The sequence below is a fragment of the Mastomys coucha genome, unplaced genomic scaffold (genome assembly GCF_008632895.1).
Source record: "Mastomys coucha isolate ucsf_1 unplaced genomic scaffold, UCSF_Mcou_1 pScaffold22, whole genome shotgun sequence".
Lineage (NCBI taxonomy): Eukaryota > Metazoa > Chordata > Mammalia > Rodentia > Muridae > Mastomys > Mastomys coucha.
In genome coordinates, this window is record NW_022196905.1 from 231,225,305 (window position 1) to 231,242,881 (window position 17,577).

The following is a 17,577-nucleotide window of genomic DNA, read 5'->3' on the forward strand; positions in this document are numbered from 1 at the left end:
TATGTTTACAAACACCAGATGAGGGGTTGGGGTATGAGGGCAACGGGAGAGAGAGAGGTATGAGGCAGAGGCATGGGTTAGGCCTGGATTGCTCATGGTAGAGTCTTGTTCCAGCTGAGGCATTGAGGTTTCTCCTGTAGACTATAGAAAATTACAGAGGGTTAGTGGGCATGGAGGTAGTACTGGAGGAAGGGGTTGCCAGTTCATTTACCCGTGGGAACCAGGTGGACAAAAATACAAGAGATGCAGACCTGGTAAGGCTGTATAAAATGAACAGCACATTCAGCTTCAGGGATGTCTGCTGCTTGGCTCCAGTCTATTGGAGATGATGGAAAGTTGCTAAGAGAACACAGAAATTTTATCAAGTTGGTAGGTGGCTGTCCTAGTTTCTTCTCTCTCTGCAGGGGCAGAGTATCTGAGCCTCTCACCGCCACAAATCCTTCCAGTTCAACATAAAAAGCCATCCCATTGCAGTTGACACAGTGGGGCAGAGGAGAGAAGGCCACCTGGCCTGCCTGTCCCTATCAGTGGTTGGTTGCTCTCAGCTGTGTTGTCCACTGTAGTTTCAGTGTCCCCAAGTCATACTCAACCCCCCAGGCCTACTACTGCCTGCTCAAGCAGCTATTGTATACAGTGGCTGTGCTCACTTCTGGCCCCCATCTGGCCACCTCCCTGTCAACTCTGACCTCTGGAGCTGTCTCACCCTTGAGTATGTATTGCAACAGAGACTGTGAGGACAGGAATGTGTCAGGACCCCAGGCAGTGGACAGCACAGTCCTCCTACCCTTACGAAATAGCTCTTCAGCCAAGTGCCACCTGCTGATGCCACAAGGGTGTCTAGCAACATGAACACTCCCACTCACACAGTAGGGTAGCACCTACTATGTGTCAGGTGCAGTTCTCAGCCTGGAATAAGCAAAGTCTTCCCCTCTCGGCAGCCATGTGAGGGCGCCTTGCTCAGTCACCCTTGCTGGTCTACTGTGGAGCTCAAGTGTTTCCCAGAAATATACATGTTGAAGGTTTACTCTCCAGTGTATCAGTGTTCAGAGGTGTGGCCTTTAGGAAGGGGTTGCATGGTGAAGACCCTAACCTCTTTCAGTAGATTCATCCTCAGAGGGATACTTTGCTTAATGGACTATTGGGTAGTAGGGAAACTTGAGGAGATGGGGCCTAGTTGGAAGAAGTAGGTAGGTTATAAGTGTTCCCTAGGAGGGTTCTCTCTCTCTCTCTCTCTCTCTCTCTCTCTCTCTCTCTCTCTCTCACACACACACACACACACACACACACACACACACACATACACACACACGCAGGCAGACACACACATGCATGCACATACATATAGACAAATGCACACATGTGTATACACACACATATGCACACACGTGCATGCACACACACACCAGTCATCTTCCCTCCCTCCTCACGATGTTCTACTTTACCACAGGCCCAGAAGCAATAGAGCAAAGGACCATGACTTGAACCCGAGCAAAAAATAAGTATTTCCTTTTTTAAAATGTGTTTATCTCGAGTATTTTTCCACAACAACAGAAATCTAGCATGCTTGGGAAAATGACAAAACTTAAGAGAAAGAAGAAAGAAACCCCCATTTCTAGCCACCAAAGGAGCCAGGGCTATAGAATTCCCACCCCAGCACCCCAATGGACTCCCGGGCAGGGTCTCCTGGTTAAACAGCCTCACAGGTAAGGTGGTGGTTGGCTGTTGGCACGCTTATCCTTCTCTCTTCCAGCCACAAACTCCAACTTCAGGCACCATCCACAAGGATGTGGATGGATATGTGGGTGATCCACACCGTAGTCTGTGGTGGACAAGGAGAAACAGATCCATGATCTTCACGAGAGGGCCACCAGAACCATGGGAAATGTCCATGGAGCAGAAGGAGAAGCGAGTGAGTGTGGCAACCCGTCACTCGTTCTCTCCAGTCTGTCTCCAAAGTTCCTGGCCACCTCTTTACCATGAAAGTCAGCCCTCAGCCAGGCGGTGGTGGTGCATGCCTTTAATCCCAGCACTTGGGAGGCAGAGGCGGGTGGATTTCTGAATTTGAGGCCAGCCTGGTCTACAGAGTGAATTCCAAGACAGCCAGGGCTACACAGAGAAACCCTGTCTCAAAAAACAAACAAACAAACAAACAAACAAAAAAGAAAGTCAGCCCTGAGGTCCGGCCATCTGTCTGTACTAGATGAGCTCCCGCACCCGAGCCTCCTGACAGCTCTTCTAGGATTAAACATCTTACGAAGAAATCTGATCACACCTGGTCAACCCCTTCTGTGGTTGCTCATTTCCCATAGACCAAACAGGTGTGAAGTGGACATCACGCAACAACAAGGGTTGGGGGTAGGGGCTGTGGCAAACTTTGACTTGTCCCTGCTGCCCAATGCCCCCACGTGTCAGATATGCCAATGGCTTGTTTTTAAAACAGAAGCGGGAATATATCTCTCTGGGTGGCATGTCACTTTGTGGATTTAGCAGTAGTCCTCAGTCTCCAGTGTATCTCTCTCTAGATCCAGCATTTGTGGCTAGGGAGCCGGGATGCTCACTGAGAAAGGCAGGGTTTACAGTTGGATCACACAACTGGGCCTCTGCTGTCATCATATCCCATCCTGCTCACCAGCCAGGGGTTCTGTGTTCAAGGCCAACCGTGTAGTATGTCTTATATATACGTGTGTGGGCTTGGAAGACTTTTCTGACCCTGACACCCATGCTTCACACACCCTTGGCCTTTGGCCCTCCACCTCAGTGGTATCTCCTCTAAGAAGTCCTCCCAGATTCCTTCTAGAATGGGAGGACTGGCACACTACCCTGAGCATCCTGAAAGTCCCATCGTATTAACTTCTGGTGCACGCTGGGCCTCTCTGTTCCTGTCAGGTCCAGCCAGCAGGCCTCCTCCTGGTAGGTGGTCGTGTACTTTCTTGTAGTGTGAAAACACATCGACCATGCCACAGGTGCCAAAGACAGAGCAGCCCCTTCTGAGCAGATCAGATGTAAGGCCAGCCTTTTCTGCTTCCCGTGCTGGGGGTGGCGGGGCAGATAGGAGAGAGAGCGGGGCCGGGTGTGGCAATCTGGGAATCTGCATCAAAGTGCCCAGTGGCTCAGAAAGGAGGCCTACCAGGGCCTCAACCTATTTTGTGCCCATGAATGAAGGACTACCTTGAAGAAGCTGGGTATTGCCTGTGCGGGAGCTTTGGAAACCCCAGCCCTTTCCAGACCTCTCTCCCCACCCCCCTACCACCCCCTACCTCACCCCTGCTCCACCAAAGGCAGTCTTCGAAGGAGGTTTCAACAGAGAAAGGAGGGGGTCCTTGCCTCTGTCAAGTGGGATAGTGCAGTTACAGAGTGGGGACCCTGTGACTGGAGCAGCTTGGGAGTGGTGTGACCATGGGGAGGTGTGAGTGAGTAGAAGGCAGGGTGCGGGGAGCGAGCTTGGGCATCTGAGCTTGGCTGCCAGGGCAACAGGCAAAGCCATCTGTGGCAGTATTTCTAACTAAAGGGTGTGTGGTGCCAGAGCTGAGGTCCTAGGCTACAGCCGCCTGGGGCAGGAGGCCATGCAGCACTAGGGGGAAGATGGCTGCTGCCCATGAAAAAGAATCTACTGGATTCTCAAACAAACAAACAAACAAAAAACCAACAACAACAAAACAGAGCCAGGCACTGTCACTGGAAGGACTGGCGTAACCAGCAGGCTATAGAGGCAGAGATTAGCTCTTGACATTTTCCAAGAGCAAAGTCACTCTATGAGGGTCTGCTAAACTTCGACTCCTGTACCTCAGCCTAGCTTCTCCTTCTTAGGAGAAGAGGAGGTTCATTTGTGCCTGTACCATGTATACCTCAGGCCTGAGGTCCAAGCCTGGGAAGTGAGCAGAGATAGCCATCATCAGTGTTTGCTCACTGTCCTCAGTGCTCTCTCACTGTCCTCAGTGATCCCTCACCGTCTTCAGTGCTCACTCACTGTCCTCAATGCTCCCTCATTGTCCTCAGTACTTCCTTAACATCCTCAGTGCTCCCTCACCATCCTCAGTGCTCCCTCACTATCCTCAATGCTCCCTCACTGCCTTCAGTGTTCACTCACCATCCTCCGTGCTCCCTTAATGTCCTCAGTGCTCCCTCACCATCCCCAGTGCTCCCTCACTGTCCTCAGGACTCACCCACTGTACAACCTTGAATGAAATTCATCTCTGGGTCTTGGTTTCTTCACACATAGAGGAATACCGTCCATAAGAATACATCCCCAGGGATGTTTCCAGAGCCCCATGAACCAGCCAATGAAAGTGTTTTGAATAGGATCAGCTAACAAAGTAACAAGCACAAGCCTTTCTCCTGGTCTCTGCCTGGGATTAGCAGGTCAGTCCCCAACCCATCTTCATTCCAGGTGAGATAAATATGAACGCTATAGTAAGAGGCAGACAGAGAGATAAATGATCCAGTAAGTTAGACTGAGAGTCAGTAAGTCCTGTCCCTGTGATACCCATCATTGTTTCTCTTGTGTAGTGTTATATTCCAGGTCTTGTGCATGCCTGCCAAGCACTCTGTCATTGACCTACAGCCTCATGCCTTCTGGTGTTTGACATAAGTTATTGCTCTGTAGCCCAGGCTGGACTAGAACTTGCCATCCCCCTACCTCAACCTTTAAAAGCTGGGATTACAGGTATGTGCCACCCAGGACATCTTTAAGTAAAATATTGAGAGCCTTGGTCATCCCTGCTGCCCTCTAAGGGTGTCCAGAAGTGCTAACAGGTAGTAAAGAAGCTCTGTTAAATGGGAAGGGAGAACCTATTAACCCTGCGACGGGCCCAGGGTCACGTGTACAAACACATCCATGGAAGTCTCCTTATAGCCAGGCTTCTCGAATAAACTTCCCAGAGTTAAGAACATGTGAGAACTGAGTCTAAAATCTAGGCTATATGGCTAAATCCTCTACACCCTCAAATTCTGAATTTGTATACTATATATTACTTGGATTTTTGTTTATTATTTACTTATTCACTTTACATTCCACTCACTGCACCTGTCACACCTCATCTCTCCTTTCTCCTTTAAGTTGGTGAGTCCCCCTGGCTATCCCCCAACCTTTGAACATCAAATCTCTGTGAGGGTAGGCTCATCCTCTCCCATTGAGGGCAGACAAGGCAGCCCACCTAGAAGAACATATCCCAGGTACAGGTAACAGCTTGGGATAGACCCCACTCCAGTTCTTTGGGACCCACATGAAGACCAAGCTGTACATCTGCTACATATGTGCAGGGAGGCCTAGGTCTAGCCTGTGTATGTTCTTTGGTTGGTGGTTCCGACTCTGAAACCCCAAGGGTCCAGGTTAATTGACTGTTGGTCTTCCTGTGGAGTTCCTATCCCCTTTGGGCTCACAATCCTTCCTCCTATTCTTCCATAAGAGTCCCCAAGTTCCATCCACTGTTTGGCTGTGGGTGTCTGCAATCTGTCTGAGTCAGCTGCTGGGCAGAGCCTCTCAGAGGACAGCCATGCTGGACTCTTGTCTCCAAGCATAACAATGTATCATTAACAGTCTTAAGGACTGGTGCTTGCCCATGGGATGGGTCTCCAGTTGGGCCGGTTATTGGTTGGCCATTCCCTCAGTCTCTGCCCCTCTCCCCCATGCCCGCATTTCTTGTAGACAGAATAAATTTTGGGTCAAAAGTTTTATGAGTGGGTTGGTGCCTCTATTGCTCCACTGGGGTTCCTGCATGGCTACATCAGGTGGCTTCTTCGAGTTCCATAGCCCCAATGCTGTGAGTCACAGCTAAGGACACCGCATCGTTCCTGGACACCTCCCCTATCCCAGGTCTCTCTCTCTTCCTATCACTTGGATTTAAAAAAAAAAAAAAAATCTACTTGAGGTTGAAGCCAATGGGACTGTGAGGCTTGAAGCGGACAGGACTGGATGTGATTGTCCATATAATTCACTAGGTGGAGCTGAAACCCAGCGAATGTAGCAACCCAGGCAGTGGACACCCTGAGGCTGCTTTCTCAATAGCAGCCACCAGATGGCGAGGCCTGTCCACTCTGAAACAGTGGGCCTTAGAGAACCAACCAGAGCTCTGAAAGATGATGGGCAGAGGCCTTCCCAGCCTGGTGCTTCCTCCCTCAGAGGCCTTGTGCCAGGAACAGTGAGTGGCATCAACTCCATTCTTACTGGAGCCCCAAATGGCAGTGGCTAGGCACTTTCTACCCAGACAGTAGGCACTTGAAGACTTTCATCTCTTGAACTAATATATACAAACACATGGTGGCGGGGGAGGGGGGGAGGGAGACTGTGACTGTGTAAGGGAAACCTGCAGACAGCACATTATCATAAAGAGAGTGATTGGTTTTTGAGGGCCCACTGCATGTGTGCCAGGCCGTGTTAAATGTGTAATGAGCACTGCCCATGTCATCACAGCCTCGAGTGTCTGTCTTCATATTACAGGACCAATAAAGGAAGGGAGGTTGTCATCGAGATAACAAGCCACCATCTATCTATACATGAATATGGTTGCTGATGACTGGCTCTGAATCTGGGAGGACTTCCTGGAGGTGTGTTTTGAACTGACTTTGAAAGTATAATAATCTCGGATTTATTTCTGGACTAAGGAGAGTCAGGAAGTGGAGATCAGCGAGGGGCAGAGGGGATTCTGGGAGTGGGCTAAAGACTGTAGGGTTGGGGAGTGACTCAAGTACTAGCAGCAGCTGCATGGAAATATTCAACAGACTCAGCTGCCAGCATGGTGTAGACTTGCTGTGTGTCCTTGATCAAACCACTTAACTTCTCTGGGCTCTCATCTTCCTATCATCAACAAAGAGTCCACTGGGTGTTCTGTGAAATAGCACTTACCACACTTCCTGGCTCAAAGCAAGCTCTTCGGAATGGTTGGTGTTCTTTGCTTGTAGTCTTGCCCTGGCAAGTCCTGCTCAGGGCCTCAGTTTAGTTCCCTCACCTCACCGTGGCAAGGTGTGGGAGATGCTAGTTCAGGAAGTATACAAGGACTTTGAAAACAGAAAACCACAAGGATATCCTAGTGTGGATCCTAGGTCCCTGGCCTCAAGTGGATCATCAAAGTTTTCTCAGCTCTAAGCCAGGGGTACCAGCACCCTCCCGCCAGTCTGCCTTCCAGTATTTAGGTTATAAGACAGAGAGGTAATACTGGGCCGTCTGTAGGAGTCATCTTAACTGACAACAGTGGTGAATGTGCAGCCTTTAGCACATTAGATGGCCCAGCAACTGTGTCCCCACTGAGCCTCTCTCTCCCCAGGGCTCTCTTTCTCTCCAGGCACCAGCTTAGAAAGGCACTACCCAAACATGCCAATGCCTTCAAGGAAAAAGCATTCTCCTGATTCAGAAGCAGTTCCGGGGGACCCGTGGTGCTGTGGGTACCAGGACTGTCACAGGATGGATTCACTCTGGGATGTAGGAGGGAATTGGAGTTGCTCTGAGGAGAGGAGACAGAACAAGAAGAGCTGGCTGCAAGGTTCAGCAAGGCCCATCCCTCCTACACCCCACCCGTGGGAATTGTTAGCTCTGAGGTGTTTTCCCTGGAGCTCTGCAAAGAGGCTTTCCATCAAACACCATGGTAGACAGGCCTCCTTGCCATCCTCCGCTGCCTTGGGAAGTCCCCCTGAGAGGCCCTGAAAGCTGAGCATCAAGGGTTTCCCAGCCAAGGGGCATGGGTCAGTGGAGTCCTCCCTGCTGGGGGATCCCAGCCAGTCGGAAACAATTCAAGAACGAAGAGCTCACTGGCCCATGAACCTGAGCTTCCAGACAATAGCAGGGACAGGATCCCTTTCTCCATGAACTTCTGGCCCCTTTGTGAAGACCTTCTATCTCTTCTACCTCAGGGTGCCAAAGCAGAAAGTTTTGGACCCCTAATGGAGGGAGAAATGCCAGGTACTCTGTCTGGCACCGTGATGGTTGCTCACTAGCCTTGATCACTGAGGACTGTTTCCTAGGGCACTCTTGGGTATAAATAATAAAAATGCTACCAAAGTTGCACTAAATAGTAAAAGAGCTCATTGAACTGCGAAATCTAAGGTTATGTTGCTTTCAGGTAAAACTGGATCCAGGGTTTCAAAAATCACTGAAGTCTTCTGCCTCCCTCCCCATTTAAGGGATATCCCTCCCTTCCCAACCAAATATACTTAACTCAAGTTCAGTGTGTCAGGGCATGGAGCCTGTAATCCTAGTTCTCAGGAACTAAGGCCAGCATGGGCTACAAAGAATCAAAATAAACTGAATAAAATATATAGCTCAGTGACAGCTCTCCCCTAGCATGTGCAAGATCCTAGGATCGGTCCTCACAGTCAGAGAAAGTTAATGAAAGCTAATGAATAAATTAAAAACGGAATTGTTAATGCGCTTGCTCACTCTTGCGCCCATTTAGCATGAAGATCTAAAGGTCCTGATGCCTCCACTGGTGTGAAGCCCACACTCAGAAGGAAGTGTGGTTTCCATGAAGAAGTAGGTGTGCTATTACTAGAAGATAGGAGTGATAGGGTAGGTCCAGGTCACAACTCTCTAGTGGTGCGTTTCCTCCAGAGCTTCTCAGACATATGGCAGCTGCTTTTTAAGGCTGTGTGGGTCTGGGGCACAGTTAGGAGATGGGGACATGGGAAGAGAAGGAGGAGGAGCCAAGAGCATGGAGCAAGCAATGGTTCAGAACTCAAGAGTTCAAGAAGGGAAGGCAGAAAGGTGGAGGTGGTAAGGACATGAACTGCTCTTGTGTCCTTCCAGCTCAGCTAGGACCTCCACCTAGCTGCTCTACCTAGCTGGTTCAGTGTAGACCATACAGGGTCTTGCCTGTCCTCTTGTCCTCTGCCTTTCTGAGGGCCATAAAAGAAGCCTGTGGTCTCTGGTGCTTGGGGCTGCCTTTCCATCTGTTCATTTTTTGGAGAATGATTCATTTATTCAAGTTGTTATTGAGACAAGTATTTATTGAGCAGCTCCGGTGTATGAAACTGGCGAAATCACTGACATTGTAGTGCTGGACTCGATACAAAGAAAGAAATGAAATAATAAGACTGTTCTGAGGGCTGGAGAGATGGGTCAGCGGGTAAGAGGGTGAGAGAACTATTGTGATCATAAAAAGAGAAAGAGCTATAAGAATATGTTCTGGCGAGGTGTGGGGGAAGGGGGTGCCTCGGTGGGCCCATGCAGAGGAATCCCTTCCCCCTGAGGGACCAGACACACACAGGTATAGTATAGAATAGAGTTTATTTAGGGCATGGGGAGAGGAGTTAAGAGGGTAGCAGAGGTAGAGAGAGGCAGAGAGAAGGAGAGAGTAGAGAAGTAGGGGCTGGCCATGACCACCTGGAGAGATGGGGGAAGGGAATGGGGAGAGAAGGGGAACAAGGGAGCAAGAGGCAAGGTGGAGAGAAGTGGGAGTAAGAGAGAGAGGAGGGGGCAAGCAGCCCCTTTATAGGGCCAGGCCTACCTGGCCATTGCCAGATAACCATGGGGAGAGCATACCTGGCTGCTGCCAGTTATCTGTGGGGTGGGGTTTATACAGAATGCTAATCCTGACTTGTTAGTGAACATGGATCCCAGCACCCTGGTTTTTAAAGAACCAGGCAGTCTCAAATGAATATGGAACCCCAGGGCTGGTAGAGGGAGGAGACTGGAGCAAGGAGCTGAGACTTCCTGTTTACCAGATGTGGTAGGAGTTTGCATATGCTCCACCCAGGGAGTGGAATGTCATGGTTTGAATATGCTCCGCCCAAGGAGTGGCACTATTTGGAGGTGTGGCATTGTTGGAGGTGTGTCATTGTGAGCCTGGGTTTTAAGACCTTCATCCTAGCTGCCTGGAAGCCAGTATTCTGCTAGCAGCCTTTAGGTGAAGGTGTAAAACCCTTAGCTCCTCCCGAACCATGCCTGCCACATGCCTGCCTGGATGCCGCCATGCTTCTGCCTTGACGATTATGGACCGAACCTCTGAACCTGTAAGCCAGCCCCAATTAAACGTTGTCCTTATAAGAGTTGCCTTGGTCATAAGAGTGTCCGTTCACAGCAGTAAAACCCTAACTAAGACACCAGCCTAACTCTAGGTTCTATGAGAGACTCAGACTTAGTCTGAGCAGAGAGAAATGGAGCAGAACACCGGACATCCTCCTTTGGCCTTTGTGTGTGCATGTATGGACGCATAAACATACATTACACACTCTCGTGCGCACACACAAACAAGTAAATGACTTTTAAAGAGAAGATTGCTTTCAGATGCATGTCATTACCATAAAGGGATCAACACCAGCGTGAATGCTTTCAGGGACAGTCAGTCAGGGACAGTTTCACTGAGGGTATGGTACTCGAACTGAGACCCTCCCCACCCCAAGGCTTTGTAGGCCTAGGAAACACTGAGTGTGACACTGAAAGCATCAAACAATGTTGGAGCTGACCTTGCTGTGGGGTTAGACTCTAACCAGAGGGGGAATGTGACTGCACCGGAGGGACTCACTGACATAGGCTCCACCTCTGCAGGCCATCCTGAGCCACCAGTGTGTGGCAGCCTAGAACCATTCCCATCCACCTGGCACCAGGGAAGCCTTTGCCAAGACTCCTTGAGGGTTGTGAGTTCTGGGCCCTGGGGAAAGAATGAGGGTGGGTGGCTAGGGGTGTGCCTCTCAGATCTTAGGAGATATCAAGACCCAGTGACAAAGTAGGGGAGAGCAGGGGGCACTCAAGGGTCATGGCTTCCCAAAGTTTCCCAGAGGGCCAGCCTGGCTCATATAAATAGGGTTCTGGCAAGGACAAGCCAAAGCCAGTCAAGGGGACTTACTGGCTTACTCAGTAAACCTTCCAATGTAGCATAGCTTTTTACAGGGCTGGGAGGCTGGATGGCCTAGTGGGGGCAGGGAAGAGGAAGTGGGAGGGGGGTTCCCCTTTCTCCTTTGCTCATGACACCACTGTCATCTTTGTGTCATGTCCACTTCAGGCAGGCCCTGGTCTTTTCCTACCCTGTGCCATACCAAGCTCACATACAGCTGAAAGGCAGGTACATCCCAGACAGAGATCGGCGAAAGCTCCTGAATTATTGGCTGGTTTCAATGGATTCTTAAAGCCCAGCTCTGAGTTCTGCTTTGCCAAGGGGTATGGATTCACTTTCCATCCAAGTCTGTGCCAGGCAGTCACTGTGGAGCTGGAAGTGCGAGGCCAAATCCTGTAAGTTAGGACTCCGTTTTAGAGAACCCGACCTAAGTTTGAATTCAGGTAAACTAACAGGCTGGTACCTAGCATCAATTTCCAAGTTGCACTTGCAATAAAACCCAGTCTCTAGGCTATTCCCCAACAAGATCAGCCTTTCCAGGTTACACCCTCAACAAGACCAGTGTCTCCAGGTTATTCCCCCAACAAACCTGCACCCCCAGATTACAAGCCCACCCCTTGCCTAAATGACCACCAATGCAAAGGGGAGCAGAAATTAAGTTTATGATAGGACTCCCAGCACCAGCTAATTATGTTAAAGGCCATAGTAGCTTTCCAATTAGATACTTGCACATGTACTCCCTGCTTGATGTTTACTGTAAAACTTTACCCCAATAGACATTTGGGGCTCCCCACCACCAAAACGGTCCTGTGTGACAGTGGTGCATTATGGGGATCCGAGCTAGCTCAAATAGAATAAAGACCCTGCTGTGAGTTATATTAGATTGGCTCCTATCTGGTTTTGGGGGGATTACTAATATTCCTCACCATAGGGCCTAAACTAAAGACCAGGTCCTGAGAAGGCACAGATGATAGATGTCCACCCCTCCAAAGCTTTTGACAATTGCATTGCCACTGTGAGGAAAGACCAATGATCCTGAACACCTGTCTTTCTAGCTCTTTAGTTTGTTCTCTGAGTCCTAGTTTATCTCGAATTCCAGGAAGAGCGAGCTTCCCAAGCTTCCACACTCTGACTGGAAGTGACCTGCCCTTCTCAAGCAGGAACAATCATCTCCTAATAAGAAACAAATTGTCCCTCATAATGATGCCCTGGAGCCGACAGGAGCCAGAACCAGACCTGAGATAGTCATCGGCCAGACCATCACTAGACCAAACATGCTTGGCTATGCTCTTTTCTTGTTCTTCACTTTTGTTCTGCCTCCCTGTACCCTGAAACTCTGGTTGAAGTCAGAAGGCAGGGATCAGGGTCGAGGTACCCATTTCTTCCCAACGTGGCTAAAATGGAGAACAAAAAACACATCCTCCTTTCTCCACCACTCAACGTTTTCTGATTAGACTTTTGACTGACTTTGGCCAGGTAACCTCTGCCCAAGGACTTCAGGAAGCAATTCCTATTTCTGCAGTGACACAGACTCTACCCTAATGCCACTGGAGTTCAGCAGCTGGAACAGTATGCATAGAAGAAGTCTTGAATGAGAGAGTGAAATAATAAATGAATGAGTGAATGAATGAATGAAATGCTTACCATAGCTTAACATGGGCTTAATTACAGTCTGGGTAGTTTTTCAGGAGTATGGTATTACTAGTTACTTTTCTATTACTGTGAAGAGACACTATGTCCAAGGCCACTTATAAAAATAAAACTCTTAATTGGGGTCTTGCTTACAGTTTCAGAGGATGAGTCCATAACTATCATGGTGAGGAACATGGCATAAGGCAGGCAGGCATGGTGCTGGAATAGTAGCTGAGAGCTTACATTGTATCCACAATTTGTAGGCAGAGAGAGAGAAAGAGAGAGAGAATCTCTAGTACAACTGGGCCTAGCATGGACTTTTGTAACCTTATCTCCAACCCACCAATAATGACACACCTTCTCCCACAAGGCCACAGCCCCTAATCCTTACTAAAACAGTTTGACCAACTAGGGACCAATCATTTACATATATGAGCCTATGGGGGCCATTCTCATTCAAACCACCACATATGTAACAAATTTCTATAACTAAGGTGGTTTTGAGCACCTGAAGTTCACCTTCCCCCAATTCGGGGTGCTGAATCCCACTCTGACTTCTGCAGGACCACACACTCCCCAGGAAGGCCCCAGGAAAATTCTTCCTAACCTCTTTCAGCTTCTGGTGGGTGGCCAGCAAACTCTTGTGGCATGCTGTTGTCATGAAACCAGAGCAGCTGTGAGGACCCTCACAAGACTGGACTGCATAGCATTCGCTTGAGGAGGAAGAGAAGGCTCATGGGGCACACGTGAGTGAGTCACATGGCTGCACGTTGGAGACATGGGAGGCCTTGCCCCTCACTGAGGAATACTATAAATAGGTAATGAGAGTTGGCCTGGAGGCTGTCTCTTTGGTTATAAATCTCCTCATAGTTGTCCATAGTCTCATAGTCTCATATGTACTCCTTCGTGCTTCTATAAAAATCCCAATTAGAGCTAGGTTGATGGTTCCATGGGTCAAGGCACTTGTTACCAAGCCCAATGACCTGAATTGGGTCCATCCCTAGAACCCACACAGTAGGAAAAACAACACCCACAGTTCTACCCAGGGATTTAAAAAGAAAATTTCCCTCTTTCCCTCATAGGAACTCCAAAGCTCTGCTATTTGGTTTCCATGTCATCCTAAGGCTTTTGGAGGAAATCAGGTGACACTAGAATTTCACTAGTGCCTCCTCTCTGTTCCCTGGTGTGCTTATCTCTTTAGAAAGAGTTCAGATGAGATCTACAGAGTGTAATTAAGAAGACATAGTTTTTCACAAAGGAAAGGAAAGAATGCTTACCAGGGAAGAGACTGCATAAGGACTAGAGGCACCATTGCACCACTGGGTTTGTAGGTAGACACTATACTGTTCCTAAAGGCTCCAGAATAGATAAATTTCCCCCAGATGATTGACAGGCCCATTTGGGTCTACTTTCTGGAATGGTACAAGAAGTGTTCTTCAGGATAAGAATTGCACAAGGTTTGGGGCTTCTGGAATCAGGTTCAGTTAGTTCTCAGCTAATAACTACCAGGCAGTTCTGGCACTTAATGTCTCCTGGGATATGATTCAGATCATAGTCCTCTCACCAATAGCATCCCGCAGTTCCAGTCCTTGTCTCTACAACTGTGGTATAGGAAGGAGGGGTCTAGCCCTAATGTCCTTCAAGGTAGCTAGTCACCTGACATGGTAGGAGACATGTGGGCAAAGGTGACAATCATGAATCCCTAACCAGGTGGTAGTGAGTAACAAAGTCTTGTCTGAACAGGATGACCTAGCCTCAGCTAGTGGCCGAGGCCATATGGAAACTGGCACTCATGGTTGCCAGGTCTAGAAAATTTTTAAACAAAACCAGCAAGTCTGATTTTTACATAAGGCTTCCCAAATTTCAAAATGCTGTTCAGCCCACAAGCCACGAGTTTTCAACCCCTGCTTAAGTGAAACAACTTTTTCCGCTCTCACCGCTCACTCTCCAACTTGGCTCTCTGGCTATCCACAAGACTGGGTGGCCAGGAGCCAAATGGGGCTAAGCCAGAAGACAATTGCCCCTCCCCAGAAGTCCTTCCTACTCCCCCCACCAGCCCCCAAAGCCAGAGCTGTCCCTTCAGATGGCCCAGCTCCCTCCTACAGATTCTGCTCCCAAGAGACTCCTTGCCGCTGACCCTGGTTAACCCATTCTACAGCTTGCTGGGCAAGCCTGAACTTGTCAGGAGACGACTAGACCCAAGACACTGAGCTTCCCCAAGCCCAGGGATACAGGACATTCTATCTCCATGAGCTCCAATACTGTTCTGCAGGTGATGCTGGCCAGCTATCTCAGCACAGGCCCATGCTTCTTGATTAGACCCAGCTCACCCTAACCCCACCTCCTTTCCAGATTTTCCTTGCTGACCCCTGGGGGCAGGACAGCCTCTACCTTTAAGACCGGGGATTTCCTTGTCTGATAAAGCTTGCTGGAAATGTCTGTTCTGCTCCCACCCGGTGCCCCAAGGTTTAGCTCTTCCAGGAACAGCTCAGAAGTCACATCTTCCAAGAAGTTTTTCTGCAATGTCCTTATGAGTTGTGTGTGTGTGTGTGTGTGTGTGTGTGCCAGAGAGAGAGTGTGTGTGTGAGTGTGTGTATGTGTGTGTGTGCGTGTACATGTGTGCGCGTGTGAATGTATGTGTGTGTGAGTGTGTGAGTGTGTGTGTGAGAGTGCAAGAGAGAGTGTATGTGTGAGTGTGTATATGTGTATGTGTGTGAGCGTGTGTATGAGTGTATGTGTGTGGGTGAGTGTGAGTGTGAGTGTGTGCGTGCGCGCGCGCGTGGGTGGTGTTGAGGCAGGGTGAGTAAGGGCATACTCAATTGTCTTTTCTAAGAGAGGGGGACATTTCTCAGGATGGAGTGCTGTGTTAGCTACTGTATTGTGTTCTATTGAGGACTACCAGTGAAACCAAGTAAATGTGTATTTTGGAGAAGGCTGGCTAGATTCTATTAATTTCTATCTGGCTCTTTCTACCCCTATTCACCTCCTTGAGAGGCTCTATGGCTGATTATCTAACATTTCTGCTTTGGACCTTCATGGGTTGGGGGCCCTCTTGTTTCTAACTATCACTTTTCGGACTCCTGTGCCCCGGAGCTCAGTATCCCGATCCCAGTATCCCTCCAAAGACAAGGCCCTGATCCAATCTTTAAATAAGTGTCTGCAAGACTCACACGGGTTGTTTAGAGAAAGAGGACTTCTGTGCAGAGGTGGAGTGGTGGCCCCCAGGTAGGGAGCAAGAAGGCCTCTGGTAGCTGAAGGCAGAAGGGGGATGGGGAGTGGAAGAAGAGGTGGGAAGAAGCTGAGAATGGGGGGGGGTGGGGAGGAGAGGGGCGGGTCAGACTTCACTCCCCCACCCTCCCCACTCCACCCGGTGCTGCCAGCGCTCTTCCAGCCCAGCCGGCCACATCTGGCGTCTGCCCGCCCTTGTTTCCGCTGCATCCAGACTTCCCCGGGTGGCTGGAGGCTCTGTGTGCACCCAAGACTTTAGATATACAAAGGGATTGCCAGAACCTGCAAGCACCCGCGGCAGCGGTGCGTACTGGGACGTGGGACCCCGTTATGAGCCCCTGAGTCCGGAGAAGCCGAGGCAATAGAGTAAGGGGATCTGGGAACGCCTTGTGGAGCAGGCGCCAGCCGGGCGGACCCCAGGGCACAGCCAGCGACCTCAGGGTGACACGCGGAGCCCGGGAGCGCAACGATGGAGGCACGAGTGGCCTGGGGAACGCTCGCCGGCCCTCTGCGGGTTCTCTGCGTCCTGTGCTGCCTTTTGGGCCGTGCCATCGCTGCACCGTCGCCCATCATCAAGTTCCCTGGCGATGTCGCCCCCAAAACAGACAAAGAGTTGGCAGTGGTAAGTTGCTATGCTGGCTTAGACAAATTTAGGAAATAGAAGACGCAGGCCACCCTCCCTCTGACCCCCTCTACTGGCACACAGCGTTGGGAGGGACTTTGGTAAACATCTTTGAGGGTCTCTTTCTTGGTCAGTTGATGGAGAGGTTGGCTTTTGTAAATGATGGGGAGGGGGCTTTGGTAAGAGAAGGCCACTTATAAGTAACTTGGGGAAGTTCGGGGTATATCCAAGGGACAGGAAGAAGCAAAGAAGGGAGGTGATTGCCTTGAGAAACATCTGGAAAGGGTTGTTTTTGTGAATAATAGGGACTTTGTCTACTTACCTAGGGGATTTGGTTCTAGGCGGGCTTTATAAATATCTTCTGGACCCAACAGGAGATCTGGCAACAGAGCCCTTGGCAAGCATCTTGTCAGGCCTTTAGGGCAATCAGTTTAAGGGGGGAATCTCTTGAAAATGGGGGTGTTCTTTGGCATATAATTTGTATAAGCCTTAGCGCACGAAAGGCTAGCCAAAGCAAGGCTTGGCAAACTTCTGGGAAACTTTGGCACACATCTAGAGACAGGCCTTTGGTGCAATGCTAGAAGGGACCATTTGGCAAGCAATTGAGGCTGGAGGGAAGCAGAATGTGCACTTTGATGGATGCCTTGTTTTACTCCAGAAGTTGTCCAGGAGGGTCCGAGGAGAGTTTTCTTTGAACTTTTCCCTGGGGTTCGAGGACACAAGGAAACAACCCGCCAGGCTGGCAGGCCTGAGGAGCAGAAGCAGAAGGCCAGGGCGCGTGGGGCGGGGGCGGACTGAGCCTGGCTGGGGTCGGCCAGCGGCCTGTACGACCTCCTTCTTGGCCAGGCTCCAGAGCTGCGGCTCAGATGTTGTTGTGTGAGCGTGCGCCTGGCTGTAGGGCTTGCTGGCAGCAGCATTGCATAAGCTAGGCAGGGAGGCAGCTGCAAAGGAATACCCACAGTAAGGAGTAGACACCTCTCTACTGCCCATGGGTTGGCTTAAATGCTTTGCATCTGTATCTTTACTGCCTTTATTCAATCATTTTAGAAATCTTCCAGCCAGCCTCCTCCCCAATCTACCCAAGACTAGGAATCACAGGCCCTCGGGACACACCATATCCCTCTCCACAAGGCTTCCTTTACAGCAATGGTTCTCAACCTGTGGGGCACGACCCCTTGAGTAGATGGAATGACCCTCCCCCACCCCTGGAAGGAGTCCCATATAACAGGTGGAGAGAGTGCAATAAGGTGGCCAAGAATGGTGCACACCTGGGGAGACCGGAGCAGGAATGTACTGGGTTCAACTTAAAGTGAAAAGTAACCCCCCCCAGGAGAA

At 49.8% G+C, this 17,577-nt stretch overlaps 1 protein-coding gene and 1 long non-coding RNA gene across 3 annotated transcripts in view; one reads left to right on the plus strand and one right to left on the minus strand.

Moving 5' to 3' along the window:
* The window catches only part of LOC116069871, a 71,627-nt gene that overhangs the window by 26,324 nt on the left and 27,726 nt on the right, over positions 1-17,577 (minus strand). The gene's annotated exons all lie outside the window — the stretch shown is intronic.
* The window catches only part of Mmp2 (matrix metallopeptidase 2), a 26,756-nt gene continuing 24,932 nt past the window's right edge, over positions 15,754-17,577 (plus strand). Inside the window, exon 1 of the mRNA XM_031340858.1 lies at positions 15,754-16,242. Coding sequence (XP_031196718.1) covers positions 16,090-16,242 — 153 coding nt within the window. The 5' untranslated portion in view covers positions 15,754-16,089. The remainder of the gene's footprint in view (positions 16,243-17,577) is intronic.